Genomic DNA, 20,721 nt, shown 5'->3' with positions numbered 1-20,721 from the left:
TCGTTAGCAATGACAATGAAAGATAGAAAGAAAAAAATACTGTATACCTATAGTGATGACATCAGATGGTACATGGTGTTTTGACATTTTAACATGAATATGAAATATAACCTAATTCATGTTAAATCACATTTATGCATTACCGTTCAAACACTTGGGGTCAGTAACTTTTTTGTTTGTTTCTTTGATTTCAAAGAAATAAAGAAATATTTGCATGCAGCAATAATACATTAAACTGATCAAAGGATTACTGACAGTAAAATAAATTATAATGTTACAAAAGATTTGTTTTAAATTTAAAATTTACTCATCAAAGAATACTGAAAAAACAATCAGTTTCCATGACAATATTAAGTAACACAACTGTTACAATAATTAGAGTAATAAATGTTTCTTGAGCATTTATTACTCTTGAACAATATTACTGTTTTTACTGCATTATCAAATGTATGCAGCCTAGACATTAATATATATTTTTAAAATATTATTAAAAAAAATCTTACCAACCAAACTTTTGAATGGTGGTGTATTTAAAAAAACACCATGTCTAATGATATTAACAAGGTAAATTAACAAAAACATGACATTTTAGTCTAATTAGAAAGAAAGAAAGAAAGAAAGAAAGAAAGAAAGAAAGAAAGAAAGAAAGAAAGAAAGAAAGAAAGAAAGAAAGAAAGAAAGGATCAAATATCCTTTCAAAAACCTCAGAGTCAAGTAGTGTAAAGTTTCATCAAAGATAAGCATAACAACAAACCCCCCACGCTGTGAAAATGGATTCTGGTTCTGGTGGGATTCTGGTTCTTTACTGCGATTAAGGGTCACTACTCAAATGTAATCCATTAAACCAGAGGGCAGTGTTATCTTAGCATGTGTCCTGTTCTGTGTGTGGTAAACGTGGGACCCTCCTGCAGGAGTCGTAACTCAGCAGTGGTCTTTCCTTTAAGGCACACTGTGCAGTAACTGATGGCCTGTGTTTTCTCTCCATGGGCTCTTATGAGAGACTTTAATGGAAATGCTGGACAGGATCCAAGGATGGGACCAATTTCTCTGGGCCTAAAAGCAAATTGCATTCACTGCACTGTTTCATCTTAAAACCTAAAAAAAAAAAAACACTTCTGGCCCTATTTCACAAGCATTACCCAGTGTGCTTTGGGGTCTTCAGGCATGATTAGACACTGATGAATGAATACAGCATGCCTCAGTGGGACCATGATAGTATGGAGTTGTATTTAGATGCAAATAGAGGTATTTACTGAATCAAATTAACAATGAGTTTAATTCTTTTACTGAAATTTGTTTTCAATACCACAGTACATCAAAACACATTTACATACATAAACTCCATCAAAAGGGAATTATTAGACCCACTGTTAATATATACTATATATTGTATATATTACTGTTGTATATATATATATATATATATATATATATATATTTCACAGAACATATTTGGGTCACACTTTAGATTAGGGTCCAATTCACACTGTCAACTAACTATTAACTATGACTTTTGCCTCAATAAACTCCTAATTACTGCTTACTTAAAAGTTAGTAAGTTTGTAAGTTTAGGTAATGGGTAGGATTAATGGATGTGGCATTAATATGTGCTTTATAAGTACTAGTAAACAGCCAATATCCTAGTAACATGCATGCTAATAAGCAACTAGTTCATAGTGAGAATTGGACCCTAAACTAAAATATTACCCAGATTCGTCATGCTCATGTAAAGTCTGGAGAAGAGAAGTGTGTATTTCTCTGCAACAGCAGTGTGAAGTTTACAGGGGTCTAACAGCATTATCTACCCTGACATGTGTCCTTTAAATCATGCAATTAAGTCATTTGCAGGACAGAGGCTATAAAAATTAGGAAACAAGACCTTGAGTTTCAAAGGGCCTTGAAATTCATGATGATCTTCAGGTTTCAGTGCTAACTGAAGTAGCCAGGTGTTCACTATGATCTTCTCGATGAAAGAGAAGCAACGTTATCATTAAGAATGCATAGTCAATATTTGCTAAAATAAAATTGTATAAAATTCAGTTCAATTCATCATATTCGTCCAAACATGCATATTTATTTTTTCTTGACACTCCTGGTCTAGCATTTACTTTTGGTTTTGGCTGATATTGTCCCCTCTGCCAAAGGTTTGTTTTTATTTGGTTTCTTTGAGGCTCAGCATTGCGTCATGGTCATTATCAGGCCATCATGCCTTTCAGAAGACCGATAAATCTACAAATAGCGCTAGGCCTCAACCGCCACCATGACCCAATGCATGACCTCAACAAACCTCGACTAATTACAAACCGATTCACAAACATGATGTCATGCCGGTTCCATCAAAGCTGTCATAAAAACATTCTAACAGATACACACACACAGACACACACAAAGATATTTCAGCCCATGTAGGTGTCTTCCCATTGGGACCAGATAACCAATTTCAGTTCTTACGGCAACTTCTAGACACGCGACTAGCCAAGCATCGTGTTTTTACCGGATGATAAGGATGGCCATTAATCCAGCTGTCTAACACACACAATCCCACAATCCAGAAACCTAACACAGGGTGAGAGTGCTACAAGAACGAGCTACCCATCTGTATCAAACACACCACATCCACATGACTAGGACCGCAGAGACCACTACAAACAAGTCTCACTTCAGTAACTCGGGAAAAAACGAAGAACTTGTGGGCATGTGGAGTTTAGATCTGAAATCAGCAGTGAATGCCTTGTTTAGGAGAACAATCAAAAAACCAAGTTTATTTTTAGTCAACAAAGCAAAGCAACAAAGCGGAATTAATCTAACAATCCACAAAACTTGAAATGAAAGAAGCTGGCTGGAGTCTTTTTTGGTGGTTCATCATCAGACAAATCAGCCACCACATCTGATGCCACATCAAGGTCTCATATGTATTACTGACTTACTGGGTGTATTAGAAGCAGTTTCTATCCCATACTTTGAAGTCTTATTTATGAAGGGAGATGAACTGGACATGAACTGGACACAAAGTTGAACAGCTAAAAAACTACCAGATGAGTCATGGATTTGATTAAATGTGCCAACTGTAGTCAAACTATTTTAATTTCCATTCCACATGAAAAGGGGTACTGTGCTGTCTCCAAAAGTGCTTACCATGAAAAGACAACTGGAGCTGACATCAACTCGATAAAGACCACATTAACACTGCATATTTATCTGAACTTCTTCCAGAGCTGTGCGCTGATAATGTGAGCTAATGTAGTGCTGAATGTAGTACAAATAAAAATCTCACTTATTCACTTCTGCCAGTATAGTACTGTACATGCGTCTCTCTATTCTAGCTGCACCTTTCTTTCACACCATCCCTTTTGTCAATTTAAATTTTCCACTTTTTGTTTGTACTTAAAACTGATCAAAATAATCTGCCAATGCAGTAAGACAAAATATACTTGTATTAAAGATCCAATAAAAAAAATATCTAATGCTTCTTCTTTCCAAGTAAATTGGACATTTTTTAAAGAATCGTTTTATATTTGAACTGTAAAACAAGACAATACTAATAATGTTGGGTTTTCATGTTTTATGGGGACATTACATATAATAATTATTATACTGTACAATATACATTGCACGCACGCGCACGCGCACGCACACGCACACACACACACACACACACACACACACACATACACATATATATATATATATATATATATATATATATATATATATATATTAGCCTTTTAATAATATTTGATATATGTTTTAATATTTCTGTATTTGCGCTGTAATGGCTTAAAAGGGTGATTTTTTTTAATCAGATGAATCATCATCTCAGCCAAACAGCCAAAAAGTTGCTGCAGTGAAAAAGATTAAACACATTTAATGCAACAACTAAAACAGTAAAAGTAGTTCCAAAAAAAAATCTAGACATTTCTTCCCAAACTTCCATTAGACATTTTTTGAGTGATTATACCAAAGAAACTGAACTGATTTATGGAAATGAATTGAACTTACCAACTCTAATGCCATTTGTGCTATTGAAGACACTCTTGGACATCTCTGTCCAATCATTCTCAAACTTTTGAATGGCAAAACCAGTATAGTGACATTATTTTTAGGAAACTTAATAATAATCATCAATCATCAATACTTACATATACACAAATTTGACTTTATAGATGTCACAGACAGAGAGACTGGACAGTAAACCAACTGAATAAAGAAACTGGCCAAGAATTAAGTGTCTGCTCTTTGTCAGAATCCCTACTGTGACACAATGTTGTGGTTAATGATCTGGGAAGGTATACAAAAGGTTTCAGGTTCACCATTCTAGCCTTAAGCAACTAAGTAGTTTAGTGATGGATGTGATATACTTGAAATGGAAAGGCACATAATGCAAAATTCATTCGCATGAGACCAGACATGTGTTTGTTATTTTCAGATCAGGTTTGTTTCATGATGATTCTAATGACCTCATCAGTCAGAATAGATTGACTTAAAGGAGGAGATCGAAAGTGATGTATTATCTCCTTTAAGACATAGACATGGACAAACCGAATACAGTTTAGCTGAAATTATAGCCCCAAATTTTTCCTGGCATGTGCTAAAGATGGTCTTTCTGGTGCGGTCTTTCTGGTAAGACCACTAAGTCAATCTCCTGGCTTTACTCTGATGAGCAACATCAGTAATGTCAGAAGTAATTCACTTCACATTTGAACAGTAATATATAATATATTTCATCTGGGTGTAATGCACATGTGTCTTTGTTTCATCATGGTGATGCATGAAGCAACATATACGTACAGTATATACAGTAGCTCATATTTCTAATAGAGGTAAGTAGGAATGATAATTCTCTTTGGGTATTATAGCATATGATAAGCAATATAATGCTTCTTATTTAGTGCTCCCATCACATGTTGATTGTACTATTAAAATTAGCTCTGGATAATAAACAATCAACAGACATCCCTCTATCCCTTAGACTCCAGACATTTTGGTATTCTTTTCCATTCAAATCATTACTGGTCAATTTTAAAATTGGACAGCGTGTTTAGAATTTTGAAGACTAGCATCTAGCATCTAGCACATAGTAGCCTCATTGTCATATCCATATAAGAACAGTGACATTTTGAAGAAGGAGCGGATTTGCCTTTTCCTCATTCCATGTTCGCACTTCACATTCAGTCGATACAAATCCATCAAGCTCGGCTTAAAAATGCCAATACCAATGCTCAGAAATCAAGAGTATGGAAAAGGCTCTGAAGAATTGTGTTATTAGTGGAATATAGATAGACTTTTTCAAAATGCCAGTATGCCAGAGAGCACAGTGTAGATAATTGTCAGCATTACACCCCGAATGTTGGCAAGCCAAACCAAAACAGTGTTTGCACATAATGAGACAATATTTCTTGAGTAACCCGTCATACAATTTCCACTGGCCTCAAACCAAGCCAAGACTGTACTTGATCTCTGGTACAATTGGCAGGCTCGCTTCCATTCAAATCTCAAAAGTAATATGCCCCTATGGCACGCGTAACACAATGAAACTTGGCTGACCTCAGCACACTGTAACCAATTACAGGCGAGATCTACACCAGATGCTTACCTTGTGTGCTATAAAGCAAACATAATCTGCTCAGAGACCATGTTATTAGGGTCCTGCATGATGATTATTTTCCATAAACATATCAAATTCACTCATATTCTGAGTATCAGTGCTGATGTTCAGGGTTTGGAAACAACTTACATGTTTCAACAGCCATTTTAATGTCCCAAGAGACCTCTGGAAGACTTAAACATACAACTAAAGAACCAAAGAAACATGAAGCCGATGTAAAACACTGATCTACAGATATCTGAATTCCTAGATGGGAATATTCCCATAATATACTGCAGCAATGTTCCTGGAATACCTTCCCAGAATGTTTGGGTACCCACATACCTTTGGCTGTATAGTTTATCTGAGACATCAGTTGTGGCTATGAAATAAAGTCTAGTTTTGACAGACTGATGAATTGAACTCATCTTGAGATCTGGGGGCAAATTCATCTTCATCCCAACAAAAAACCATTATACAAACAGAGTGACATAATTACAGTATGGGCAAAGAGCCAGATGTCTACATCTTTAAACTTGAATTAAAGAAGTTTTGAATGTTTGAAAATGTGATTTTTTTATTTACATTTCAAAATGTTTAAAGTCCCCCTATAGTCAATATCCCTTAAATCCCTTAAAACTCATCTTTGATCACCAAAATGAAATATTTAAGTTTTTTTTACTGAAAAAAATTCTTCATGCCTTAAAATAGCTTGAATGTAACTCTACACCCTTGACTCATTTAGTATACGCAGTTCTATGAATATGCAAATTAGCCCCGCCTCCACTCACTCGCACCAGCTCAGAGATTCACTCGTTGACGATCACACGTTTATATGATTGGTTACAAGGTAGTTTGTGACGTCAGAAACTCCAGCGATTTCAAACCGCGTTTTTGAAACTGTCTTTGGTTCACTGCAGTTTTAAAGAGAAAATACTCAACAATGGTGTTGACTTGAATGAATATGCACATGGTTTTTCTTAAAGCACATTAAAAACACCACATAGACATATAAACAACATTAAAAGCTTGATTTTCACCACAGGGGGAATTTAACTATTAACTTGATCATTGATTCCATCATTTTATTTTATTTCAAATGGCACTTCCAGTCCCTCACAGGGTAGAGATTCAACCGAGCAACCATGACCACTTGTTAAAATCTCCCAGAATTCCCAACTCCACCTCATCAGGAAATACAATGACAGCTTTACACTTAGGTATGAAGGCGTAGAGAGAAAATTGCGAAGTTTCAGAGCTAAAGTTTGACTGAAAGGTGAAGCATGACTTACCGGAGTCTCTTGAAGTACTGCTTGACCTTCTCCAGAGATCCAGCATTGATTTGGGCCTGATATTCCTCCACTGACACATTTTCTCTGTAATAATATCCCTCCATGCTCTCCAAGGCTATGAAAGAAAAATTACATTATTCAGACATTTAGCTATGTATTAGTTACATTATTTTGTAAAAAAATAAGTTGAGGCAATAACTGGCTCCACTTTAAAAGAACACAGTTCAGCACTTTTTGGCACACTTTAGGCTAACTATGTCCATTCAAACACATCGTACCCTGGGTGAACAGGACGGGGTAGATTTTGAAGCTACCACCGTGTCTTAGTCTCTGGGGTAACAGCTGGAAGTAGAACGCCTCCAGGTAAAAACAGACCTTCAAAGCCTGCCGTGTGCCCTCGACTTGGTATGAGATGGGCATATCTGGAAAAAAAGACACAAAGCCAATCAGAATGATGGAGTCAGAGGATTTATGAATAAAAATATTTCATGCAAACACACTGTTTCCAAGTGACTTCTTGAATACAGAAGTTAAGAATACATACACTGCCACTATTGTAAGTATTAACAATGTAATAATTATGATTTAATCATATGAAATTACAGATTATGAGCCCTATTTTAACGATCTAAGCGCATGGTCTAAAGCGCATGGCGCAAGTGCACTTAGAGAGTATCCGAATCCACTTTTGCTAGTTTAACGACGGGGAAAATGGTCTAAAAGGGTTGCCCCTATTTTCTTAATGAGTAATGAGTGTGTTTTGGGCTTTATGTGCGTTAAACCAATCAGAGTCTCATCTCCCATTCCCTTTAAATGCCAGTTGTGCTCGAGCCATGGCGGATTAACAATTTACATGGCGGAATTTGATAGTGGAAAGACCGAACAAGTCTCCAGAGCGCAAACGGATCTGCTCGTGCACGAGGTAAAAGCGCACAAACAGACCATCTACGGGACAAGACAGATTCCACCATATCTTTATGTACAAAATAATAATCTTTTACATTGTAATCCTTTTATTTTGAATATTTTTGCTAGTTTGTGCCCTGTGTGTTTAATAAGCAGAGTGTACGCGTGTTGTTATTATTATTATAGTATATTATTATTATGTTATCTTATTACTAACGGGCTCTTTAAATAACAAAAAAAATATTGCGCCATTGACCAACTGAAACCTGGTCTAAAGTTTTTTGAACTATTTCTATTTCAGTTGCCTCAAAATAGCAACGCACCAACACACCTCGTTTTCAGACCAGACCATGGGCGCACAAATGGGCGCAAATGCATTTGCAATTTAAACAATATAAACAACATGGCACAGGACGTGAAAATGATAACTGCGTTGGGCTGAAACTAGCAAAAAACACTTGCGTCACGCTTGGCGCTGCATTGCGCCTGGTGTAAGATAGGGCCCTATATAATAACAGTTTATATTTGATATAAAATTCTATTAAAAATACAAAAAACGTACATAAATATATAAATAAATGTTTGATATACACATATTTGGAAACCTTTGGATGCTTAAAAATGTTTACATCACATTAATATGGACACGTTGCACTAATAGTTATCAACAGAAAGTGTCCAAATACTTTATGAAAAACACTCATAATTTTAATAGAAAAATATATTTACTGTTTTCTCATTTTGAGCAAAAAACAACAACAACAACAAAACATTTTGTGTGTGATATAAATTTAATACAAATACCAACTGAATTAATATTTTGTCATATAATGCAAAGACATAAATACATTTTAAGTGTGGTTTAGGTGGTAATACCTTTTAGGGACACTGGAAACATACAGTAAATATACTAGTAAAGTTAGCTTAGATTATTTCCTGTTCAAAAAGGAAGTTGCTTCTTCCAAGAGTACTCACTAGCAACAAGAGGCTCTCCTTCAAACTGTTGGAAGTAAAAGCTGACCTTCTCCAGGTCCATGAGAGCAACTTGTGTATCTTCTAGCATGGCCTGCTCATCAGTCTAAAGAAAAAATGACATACAAAAAGTACAAAACCATTACTTAACTACAATGCCCTCTTGAATATGTGTGCATGTGTTTAATAAAAAAAAAAGTTAAATGGGTGGGGGTTTGTGGCATGCTTAGGTATAGATGCAAAATTATAACTTCGTGTGGCAGACACACTAAGAAGAAGAAGCAGAGAGATTCATCTTTTCGTTTTCGTTTTCTACTTCATCTTCTGCCTGCGTACACACAGTATGCCCATAACTGCAGATGAAACCATCCACATACAAATCTGAACAAGTCTGGTGTGAGAATTGCAGGACCAGTCCTCACGCATCTGAAAGCGACACCTCTGTCTGATACGTGGGCTGACTCTCTTGAAGATTCCCATGTGCCAGATGCCACAATCCTTTCATCTGGGGGCCTACAAAAGCTGCCAAGCGATATCATGTCAAGAAATTACCTTCGGGTTGTTCGCTGCCGCCTGCTCTCCTTCCCCTGAGTGTGTTCGGGGGTGGAGGGGGAAGAGTGGCTGCGGAGATAAGACTAAAGTCTCAAACGCTGGGAATCTTCATTTTACATGTAGGTTTAGACTCCACGGCAACTAAGTCTGACTACATGCTTGATTTAAGCCTGTCTGTCATGACAAACCTGCATTTAAACCTCACGCTGTATGTCCTAATATTCCTCAAATAAAACAGTTACTACCCGGCTAACAGGAGAAATTCTCAGAACAGCAAGATTCTCTCAAAGTAATGAACAAACATTCTTCCAGTATCATTAAAAGAACATTTACTCTAAGTTATCTGGTCTTTAAATACATTCTCAAAATGCACGTTCTTAGAACATAGTTTGTGTCTGAGTGAAGTTGACAGAAAGTCATACAGGTTTGGAATGACATGAAGGGTAAGTAAATAATCTCAGACTATTATTTTGGATGAAGTATTCCATGAAATATGAACAGTAAGCGAAATAATCGTCTCTTATATCCTTCGGCTGAAAAACATTCACATTCTACCCCTGTCATAAAGTGACTCTGGGTGCAAATAAATCTTTCAAATAAAGAACATCCCCAGGCGCACAAATAAAGAAATGTAATCCTCTGGCCTCAATCACAGCCAGGTGAAATCTGATCTGGAGTCGAAGCCAGAGACAGAAACACTTTACAAGGCATGATAATCCTGCATTATCCCGTGGTCTGTCGGGAAGCCCGCAGATTGTGTAAATTGCCAGTGTTTGGGAGAACACTCATGGCTACAGTCATCAATTCAAAAAGACAGCAAACTCCACTGAGTCACAATGCACAGACGTGGATCTGACCTTGCAGCTGGTTGCGGTAAACAAAAAGCAGATGTAATCTGCAGGGAGAAGGACAAACAAATCAAGAACGTAGCTCAGGGATGCTGTCGTTCTCTACACACAGTTTTCTGTTAAATGAAGAGTTATCTCACTCATTAAATGCGTAAAATAATGGACTTTAGGGAATCTGTTAAGTATCAGCTAGGCTCTGTACTGATCCTCACAGCCATTAAAATAAATCCTCAGCACAACCATAGTGCTTCAGACTTTGAAATTGAAATGTGTTTATATATAGCAGTTTTTTCCATTGCAATTCAATAAATTCCTGTCACTTGATTCAAATTCAAACAAATCAAATCAAAGAAAAACAAAACAAATCTAATTGTTTCGGCTTTTTCTTAAGGACGCCGAAGCATGGTAGTGGGCTTGTGTTTGGTTACGCACTTCATTCCACCAGGCATTGTTTGTTTTTCTTATTATTTATTTCAATCCAAAAAAATTGATTAAAATTCAATAGATCGATTGAAATTAAGATATAAATGATCCAAAACGAAATACTACAAACAAACGTATGAAGTGGTCAAAAATCTTCCCTGACCCACTCCACATCTCCCGACATTCAATCCATTTCCATGCCCTTTATAACGTATTAAATTTTCCGTATTTTCTTTCTTAATTTTCAGATTAAATTCAAACAAAACCTAAACAAATATTATTATGATATAGTAACAAAAATATGAAACCAAATACATTTTCTTAAATGGCTACAAACAAAACAGAAGAAAATAAAACAAAATCTAAAACACTTTAATTGAAACAGAACTTTAATTCTTAAATGCTATTAACACATTGCCATTATTGTAATTAATACATTTTATTATTTTTTTGAACATTATTAAAGGGGTGGTTGATTATGATTTCACTTTTCTAACTTTAGTTAGTGTGTAATGTTGCTGTTTGAGCATAAACAACACCTGCAAAGTTACAATGCTCAAAGTTCAAAGCAAAGGGAGATATTTGCTTTTAAAGAAATTGTTTTTTAAGGACTGCAACAAACGGCTGGTAGGAACTACACAAGCTTCCTCCCGGGTTAGTGACATTACCAACCCTAGAATTTACATAAACCCCCTGAAAATGATTTATAGATTATCAAGACAGAATATGCTAATCAATGACTAGAAGATAACTACACATCAGCTACATAAATTAATCAACTAACCATTCAGAAATGTCCTGTTGCTTCTACATGTTGTCACTTCTTCTTGAGTCTCTCCATCATTGTCTGACTCCAGTTTGAACATAAAAGGCTAAAAGTTTTTGAAATTTTCAGTGCATGTCTGAGGTAAAAGGACACAAGCTCTTGAAGCTCTGCGCCCTGCGCCGGGAGCAGCAGCTCATTTGCATTTGAAGGGACAGACACAAAACGGTGCGTTTTTGCTCACCCTCAAAAAGTGACAATTTAACATGCTATATAATAATATCTGTGGGGTATTTTGAGCTAAACCTTCACATACACACTCTGGGGACATCACCTTATTTTACATCTTGTGAAAATGGCATTATACCACCCCTTTAAGTATTTATTGATTGTATGTATTTTATTATGTATTTGTTGACATCATTTTATAAACTCCTTATAATTCACATCACTCTGATGGCTTATTGCTTCAACAACTACATCTTACAGGCTATGTATCAGACACAAAACACCATAATGTTGTAACTAAGAAGGCTGTGATAAATCCAACTGGGCTGTGAGATTCTGGCCACATTGAGCAGGATTTTGACACATTCGAGTGCCATACGTGGCCTTCGGTCAAAAATATATCCAAATCAAAGGAGGATGTCAGACTAGAAAGGCTGGTGAGGCTTATTTTTAAAGTGCACTGACCGTGGCAGGTACTCACCAAGTTTGGGGAGAGCAGGGATTGGAAATGGAACAGAAGACCAGCGGAGGAGATCTGCTCCAGCCAGCGGCGACTGGCTTCCTGACTTTCACTCTCAGAGCCGAGAGCTTGGTTTAACACAGCCAACAACTGCTCTGAGAAAGAGCAAACCGCCGCGACCAGACTCTGACTGAACACCATATCCCTCCTCAGCTGAATCTCTGAGTCTGAGGAAAGAGAAAAACAGTCAAATTAGCATAATGTAGTGGTAAATCTAAGCCGTTAGCTGTTTTGTATGGTCATTCCTGGGTGAATTATGTCTTTAGTGCCATCTCATTCAAAATTAATAAATCTTCTCAAATTATATTTTATTTTTAGCCTTCACATTATGTTTTGTGTTCAGAGACTAAAATCAGAACCAGTCGTGGCTCGCCTAGGGCAGGTGGAGTCCCACCAAAATATTCATCATAACATAGACCTCTAAACTGAACCAATAATAAACTGTACAGCATTCTGTAACAAATATTTTCGGATTTTCTAGACTATTTTAAGTTGTAAACTGAGCAAGATATATTAAAATTTAGTGTATGGCTTCGGCAGGCATGTATTTTGATACGGGTGCCTGAGCCGTCCTCAGCTCTACAGCGCCCCACAATTTTTCAATGTAAATCTGTGGTGAAAAATGGAAGGCTGACATCTGACAAAAGTGTGTATGTATGTGTTCAGCGATTAGAAAATAAAGCTTATAAAATGTTTATCATAAACTAGCACTAAGACCCAGAATCTGCCCTACCTAAATTTACGCTCAGAAGCCGCTACTGATCAGAACAAAAGAGTGCTGACAAATGATCTGAAGACATATTAAACAATCTTCTCACTTCCCAATTAACCTAAAACACATTAGACAGCATAACAAAAGGCTGCTAATTTTTCCCTGCCAAATGTATTTAATTTAGCTGCATTTTCTAGTCATAACCTTGAAAAACTGTGTCTTTTTATTCAATTAAATTTCCTTAAGGGGATTGCAGATGTCTCTAAGGACTCCGCTCATGTGGATAATGTTTCTCGAAGGATGCTGGGCTGCTGTTTGCAGGTGTATGAGAACTGCTGTGTGGAGAAATTCTCAATTCAGAGTCATTTATTCAGGGTGACCTCAAAAGACTGCCTACTGTTTGGTGTGACAGATTATAGTACATAAGATATGAATAAAAGTGTGGTGGAGAGACCGTAAATGATGAATGTTCATTATGTGTCATGTAAATTATTTGAATAATATGCCCAAGTGAATTTGCTTTAATCGACACCCACCTGTGTATTGCAGTAGGACCAACAGTAGCCGAGTTTTCACCTCTGAGAGAACATAAAAAGCAATGTCAATCATTAAAGGCAGGGTAGGTAGGAATGGTCTAAAAAACTTCTTTTTCAAATTTGTTTAAACTTTATGTTCATATCAATACATAATTAAAATGTAAGTACTCTGAAAAAGAAAGTATAAAAATCGAGTGTCTGTAGACCTCTCAGGACTGTTTTAAAGACAGTTCATTATTTCCATTCACTCCACCCCCTCCCTTCTGGGCTCCTTCCAAAGCCACGCCCCCAAAACACATGAACGCGCGACTCCAACCGCTGAGCTGAAGACGCATTATTTACCTGAGACAAGCAGAGAGGAAGGAGCACAGTGCATGTAGTGACATCATGTCAGAATCACATGTAATAAAAAAATCTAACGCTAATTGCTTATGAATATAAACAAATAAGATGTATTTTAGTACTCACTATCAAGCTAGCATATTGATATTGGTAAATTTAAAATATATATTTTTTGATTCGCTAACGAGCTAGTTATATAAGCTAAAAACAGGTTGCATTGATACACTTTTTTACATTACCATCAGTTATATTGTGATGAAGATGAATTTCGTGTAAGATTCATAACATATATGGTGTTCTGCATGTAGGGGTGGGAGATATTGACAAAAATGAATATCTCGATATTTTTTTCCAATATCTAGATATAGATATTCAGGCGATATTTTTGCCATCCTTCAAAGAAATGTGAGCAAACTGGCAAAGAAGGTCCAGTTGGTCTTTTGACTTGCTGCATTTGACCTATATTATTCTAGGCTATAGAAAAAACAATAAAGGAGCTAACTAAACAGAATCTGTGGCACCCCCTACTTTTTCCACTTACAAAAAAAAAAAAAAAAAAAAAAAACTTAACTAGGCACTTCTTGCAACAGTGATTATTAAATCAAACAACAATATTGTTGATGATCAATTCAAAGTAAAAAAAAATTAACATTTTCAAAACGGTATAAATCCATTCATTTTTCCCCCAAAACGCTATAAATCCATCTTTTTTTTTTTTTTTTCTAAATTTATGGTTTGTCTTTTTAAAAAAGTTTTTGTCTTTTATTTTTCGTGTTTGCATTTATGAGGAAAAAACAATATTACTTGACAGTTCTCCATTATGGACGCGAGCGCTCTGAAAGCTGCACTGAGACTTTCAAACTTTAACAGAGACCTCAAAACAGAAAGCACAAAGCCTTTCTTTAAAACGAATTTCGTTTTGTATTAATTGTATCTTAATTTTAATATATTTTTTTTTCATTAATTCATTAATATTTTCATTCCTGCATTAAATACATAAAGTAAATATAGGCTATCAATCACAACATAAGGTGCTTGAACTGGAGATTATATCATCGTGAACCGAACCGTAGCCTCGCCTCACAGGCCTAAAAAATGTGGAATATATTTACAGAAATCTGGTTCTAAACAAAACCATCCAAAACAAAATAAAACTATGTAGCCTAAATGTGCATTTCTCCGGTGCATGCGTTCACTAGCCTACTGCAAAGATCGCGAGTCAAATATCGTCAACTTCATCTTTGCAGCCGACACAGAAATTAATAAACAATTAAAATGTCTTATTGCAATATTTTACACATTCATAATCATTACTTTTGCTGGTTCTTTGAGGCAGCTTTTTAGGTTTATGGCGTTTTGGAAAAGAGCTCTTCACGTACAAACACCGTTTCACCAAGGCACAGCAGCCCTTCAGCACATAAGAACAAAAAGAGAAAAAGCACGGACTTACTAATTACGAAACTTTGATGTGGTTGAACAGCTGAAACAGTCACAAATTCCTCTGCAACTCAAACATTCGAAGGAAGAGAACAGCATTACAGTTTTCAGCGCGTCCTCCTTTGATTGCTGTGTTGTGACTGGAAAAGTGCATGCAGGAGCACATGCGCAAAATGTAGGTTTGTAAAATGTCCTTTTGTAAAATAAAAATAATTTTAGGGCGAAGCAGAGGAGGTCGTGCAAGAGGCCGTGGCGTGCAACTAGGGTCCGAGGAAGTAGAGGCTGAGGACGGGGTGGTCGCTGGAAAGCTACGCTGATATTGACACGCGTTTTATTTCTTTGTTTATCCAAAGACTTTTTGTTCATTACCTTTTCTTGTACTGTCTTCTTTTTTTTGCCTTGTTTGCCTTCACTAACTGCATGCCGGTAATGTGAATTTTGATTGCTCTTTCTCTGCCATTGTTTTGCTATTCCTAGGTTCAGTGCCTCTCGAATTCCTCAAATCAAACGTGCGCGCGGCCGCGCGCAAGTGGGCAGATCCCGTGGCAAAAGGGTTGTTGCCATGGTTGCGAGAGAGAGTGACAGTCGCCTAAGCCAATCCTTTGATTCGTCCCGAATCGAAATAATGAGCTGTGTTTAATACAGATTAAACGGTCTAGAGTCACTTGATTTTTATACTCTTTTTTTCAGAGTACTTACATTTTAATTATGTATTGATATATATAGAAAGTTTTAACAAATTTGGATCTTTTTTTTTTTTTATAGTCCTACCTACCCTGCCTTTAAATAAGTTCACTTAATAAAAATCAGGACATGATCAGTCTCCTTAGCTTCAGATTTAGCACATTTAAGTGAAAATAAAATAAAATAAAATAAAATAAAATAAAATAAAATAAAATAAAATAAAATAAAATAAAATAAAATAAAATAAAATAAAATAAAATAAAATAAAGTAGCAATTCTGATTATTATTATTATTATTAATAAAAAAGCAAATATTAATTTTTCTGCTGTATATAGTGAAGTGAATAAGAAGGTTTTGCACTGAAATTCAACAGAGAATTGAATTGGCACAACTCAACTGATAAAATAAATAAATAAGTAAATAATAATAATAATGAAATAAAATTTTCAATTTAAATTTAAAAACTACAAAAAAATTACCCAATGCTAGTAACATTTCAATTATTATTATTATTAATAAATGAAAGATTTCATTTCCTGCTGTTATAGTCTTAAGCACACCAGATTGGACTGCACACTATAATGTTTATCTGTTGTTTATTCTGCAAATTCATCACATTTAGCACTTACACACAGACACATTCAGCAGCGTAAGGCAGTTCAATTGCAGGAGACTGCTTTTTCAGCCATTGCTGACAACTGACCTGTGGGAGTTTATGCCAAATACTCACTCTCTCCCCTATATAAACTCACATTCAGCAGTGTGTGCTTGAAAAATTCCCTTCAACTTCTCTCGCGACTGCATCTAGCCCTATCAAGAGCTGCTTGAGTGGTTGTTTTTGGCCAGGATTTTACGTATGTGGTGTGTGTCTGTTTTGAAACCACTGACCTTCCGCAAACTTGGCGATAGTGTGTGTGAGAGCCTGAACACTGCTGGGCAGGTTCCACGGATCTTGCTTGACGTGAAGCCGCAGTTTCTTGGTGCAGTTGAGCTTGGGCTCCATGTCCTGGTGGAACTCTGTCCAAAAACAATCACAGGTTCATCGGAGTCAAACGTGCATGATAGTACATGGCCAACACTGACAGACAACCACTGAGGAATACACATTTACGCAACACACAACACTCCGTGGAGTGGGATCAGTAGAGTCTAGTGCTTTGAAAATATGTTATATAGCTCCAATGACCTTAAAGTGGATGGCTCTGGCTGTAAAAGGTGTCAACGCTTGTTACATGCTGATGATAAAAAGCTATGGAGCAGTGACACCCTTATGCCATTTCTCACACACACTTTTCAAGGAAAAGGAGGTAGGGTGAAATGGTCTTACATCATTCAAATAATTTCAGCGATTATATAATAATTTTCTTTGAGATCTCTGTGGTGATGTAAACATTTTCAAGAATTGATGTACCTCACACAGAGAAACACAAGATCCACAACTGAGACAGTTGTCAGGGCCAGTGTAAAATCATGATAACTTTGAAATAAAACAGAATGGTACCTACGGCAGTGCTTTTTGTGCAAAAAGAAATTAATCTGTAGAATGAATTTTCAATATTATTATAGCACATAATAATATTGAACATATAACCATAAGTATAGGTAATTTAATATTAGTAATTAGTATTTTTTTTTTTTTTTTGAACCACACACAGAATAATAGTTTAGGGGATTTAAAAATGGTTGTCACTTCTTTGGAGTGTTTATGTGGCCATGGTCTAGTCACTAGCCGCATAATAAACAGCTCAATTTCTAACTCGAATCCCATTTTCTCACTTGCTTGCATGTGAGAGCTTAAATAAACAAATCACATGCACAGGCACACAAGTTATAATCAACCGTTAAACTGTGAGGATTGCATTGCAATCTGCTCATCTCCTTACAACAGCAAAGCAGCAACATTTTGTGGAGGTATAAAACTAGATTCAGACCACACACACACACACACAGATAGTACCCACATTCGCTGACTCGTCACTTCGTATAAGATTTATTTCCCAGGCAAGAGTTCCCTGCTTTCAAATATCACTAAAACAATGCCTTCTCTGTTTATTAACCTACACAATGACCTTGAGCCACATCCCGTGTGAAACTGTGCCTTTGGGAATAAACTTTATTATCACATAAACCAGTGACTCAGGAGTTACTGCAGGCTGCATTAAAGTGTGTTTCTGACAACACACTGAGGGGTTCATACCTGGAGCTGTTTATCTACTGTTCAGCTTCAGGCTCCTTAAATTAAACATTTTAATGTCATTAAATCATATGGTGAGCATCACTACACACTATTCTACTGGAGTGCACTTGAAGTGAGAACTCGGTGTTAAGAATTATGTAAATAAAACGTAGTGTCAGGTATCACCTTTTTGCTTTATGTTTAATTCAAATTGCATATCTTTCCATGTGGCGTTTGTAAAATAAAAAAATGAATAAATAAAATAAAATAAAATAAAATAAAATAAAATAAAATAAAATAAAATAAAATAAAATAAAATAAAATAAAATAAAATAAAATAAATTGAAATGAAATAAAAAATAAAATAAAATAAAATAAAATAAAATAAAATAAAATAAAATAAAATATTACCCTAGGAGCAGTGTTCCTTTCAAGGGTGCAAAAAACGTCACAAAATCTAGAATGAGACAGAGGAAGTGACCCAGACAACCTCCATGAGTCCAATGTCCTAGTGTCCTCAGATCGAGGAAATGTCCTACACTATCTCTAGCAGTCTGGTGTTCTTTATCTGTCCCAGATAAAATGAATTGTTCAGATTTGATTAGGATGATTTGTGGTTAAGGACAAAGCTGAGGTTGGAGCAGTCAATCACTGAGACTCTACACACGGCTCGAAGGAAACTCCCAACTTTAGCCATACTTCCTTTTTGTCAACCACCCTGAAATACACATGAAATACAGGCCCAGATTTATATCACTCCTTTTTCCCCTCCTCCTACTCTCACATAACTGACTTCACAAGGAGACGTTTCAAAGTGGCAGTTCAAGAAAAAGTTTGAAAATCCATTATCGGAGATCCCTAGAGATCTTTTTGAGAACATAATCTCATAAACATGTATAGTTTATGAGTTTTAGCACAGTCAATGCACTCTGAGTGAAGTGCTCATAAGTCCGACTTAAGTTATGCAAACCATAACAAAAAGTGCACTGAGCCATGAAAGTCACTTTAATGAATATTGTCTGTGTTGAATAACAGGAATAAAACACAATTCAGTTCATTAACATGAGGATCTCTTGATACCTTGAAGTCCTCGTCCCGGAGTGAAACACTTTGTCTGTTCAAAGGCTCGTGTCACGGTTGCCCCTTTCAACAAACTGGTGATGGACTCCACCTGAAAATTAGATCAGTACATCATAGGCAATTCATTTTTAATTTGTTGACTAAGAAAATATGGACAAACTCGCCATGAGTAATTTTGGGTTTCAAAACTCAGTCCCATTGGTTATTAAACATAAAGCGCCCAAGGAGCCAGTTTGCACAAACAAAAGCCCCGTGAACTCCCACCCCGTCAGCCGGAAAACATTTGTGCTGCATGTGAACTGGGAGCGTTGCTCTCCCGGAAACCTGCGTGCTATAAAGCAAACAGCAGGCAAGAAGGACGCAATGAGCCGCACATTCTAGATTTTACTGGTGATTGAGACATCCTCATTAAAAAGTGTGGAGAGTGAGACAGAACAGATTGATCTCTGGGGGAAAATGACTACATCCGTGGGGCATTATGTGAGGGGCTTTAGCCTGTTTTTAGGTGTCAGAGAGGTCAAAGGTGAAGCTAAGTCTTCATAAGAGCAGATGGGATAAAGCAAAATGGAAGCAAAACAACTCTGTGCATTATTTAATAAAACTACATATTTTAAAAAAAGAATAATTAAAGAGTAAATTTGAGTTATTTTTACTTTATTTAGAACATTAATGAAATTATTCAAATGAAATTAAAATATTACATATAAAAATGAATGATTATTAATTATTTAAATGGGTAGCTGAGATAACATTAAGTAATGACTTGCTATATGTCAAACTATTTTAAACAATGTTTTTGATCAGTCTTATTTAATACAAAACGTATTAATGGATTACATGTAAAATTTACACTTCAAATATGTCACATTGCCAGACCGTATAAAGAAGCTGTTAAAAAACACTTAAGTGTTAAGTTAAGATAAGTTAATTAAGTTTGAAATGTATTAACATTAGGGCTGTAAAAATGAACGCATTAATGTATGCGATTATTATTATAATTTTTCTTCAGTTTAACGCATTCAAAATATTTTATGCAATTAACGCATTATCCATTTTTTTAAGTATTTGAAAGTATTACAATATAAAAATATATTTAAAAACTTTAATGTTAGGTGCGATTACTTGCAGAAAAATGGATGATTAATTAGTTATTTTTTATCGATTGACAACACTAATAAAAATATACAAAAAAAATTTAATGTTAGATGAGATTAATCGCGAATAATTACAGAAAAACGTGTGATTAATTAGTTCGTTTTTTAATTGATTTAAAGCACTATTTAATATACACAAAACTAACACTGTTATTAATAATATAATCACAAATAATAATAATAACTTTTATTATTAGTATTATTATTGTTATTTTTAATATATATACTAAATTTTACATATACAGTTCACATGAACAAATGAACAAAAGTTCACATGAATATATTGTTCGCATTACATACATGTGGATGTATAAACTTGTCAGACCATACAGCAAACACACACCTGACTGAAGAGATGCTCCAGGAAGCCGTGTAGCTTCTTTTGTTTGTCGTGAGATATCCACACACTGGTCGGCATCTCGTCGCCTGTATGTGATTGATTATGTGTGTGTGTGGAGAGAGGGTGGAAGCGGTAATCATTAGAGGAAATGCACATTTAACATAGAGCCCT

General features: G+C 35.7%; 1 protein-coding gene across 1 annotated transcript in view; it reads right to left on the bottom strand.

Annotated features, from left to right (window-relative positions):
• Positions 1–20,721, bottom strand: part of prex2 (phosphatidylinositol-3,4,5-trisphosphate-dependent Rac exchange factor 2) — a 136,788-nt gene that overhangs the window by 22,786 nt on the left and 93,281 nt on the right. Inside the window, exons 28-35 of the mRNA XM_084102368.1 lie at positions 20,554–20,636; positions 19,057–19,147; positions 16,689–16,817; positions 13,337–13,378; positions 12,050–12,255; positions 8,758–8,860; positions 7,155–7,298; positions 6,877–6,991 (exon numbers count right to left, since the gene is read on the bottom strand). Of these exons, the coding sequence (XP_083958494.1) occupies positions 6,877–6,991; positions 7,155–7,298; positions 8,758–8,860; positions 12,050–12,255; positions 13,337–13,378; positions 16,689–16,817; positions 19,057–19,147; positions 20,554–20,636 (913 nt within the window). The remainder of the gene's footprint in view (positions 1–6,876; positions 6,992–7,154; positions 7,299–8,757; positions 8,861–12,049; positions 12,256–13,336; positions 13,379–16,688; positions 16,818–19,056; positions 19,148–20,553; positions 20,637–20,721) is intronic.

Source organism: Abramis brama (genome assembly GCF_963993115.1).
Source record: "Abramis brama genome assembly, chromosome: 24".
NCBI lineage: Eukaryota > Metazoa > Chordata > Actinopteri > Cypriniformes > Leuciscidae > Abramis > Abramis brama.
Note: the sequence above shows the minus strand (reverse complement) of the source record. Positions and strands in the feature narration are given on the sequence as shown.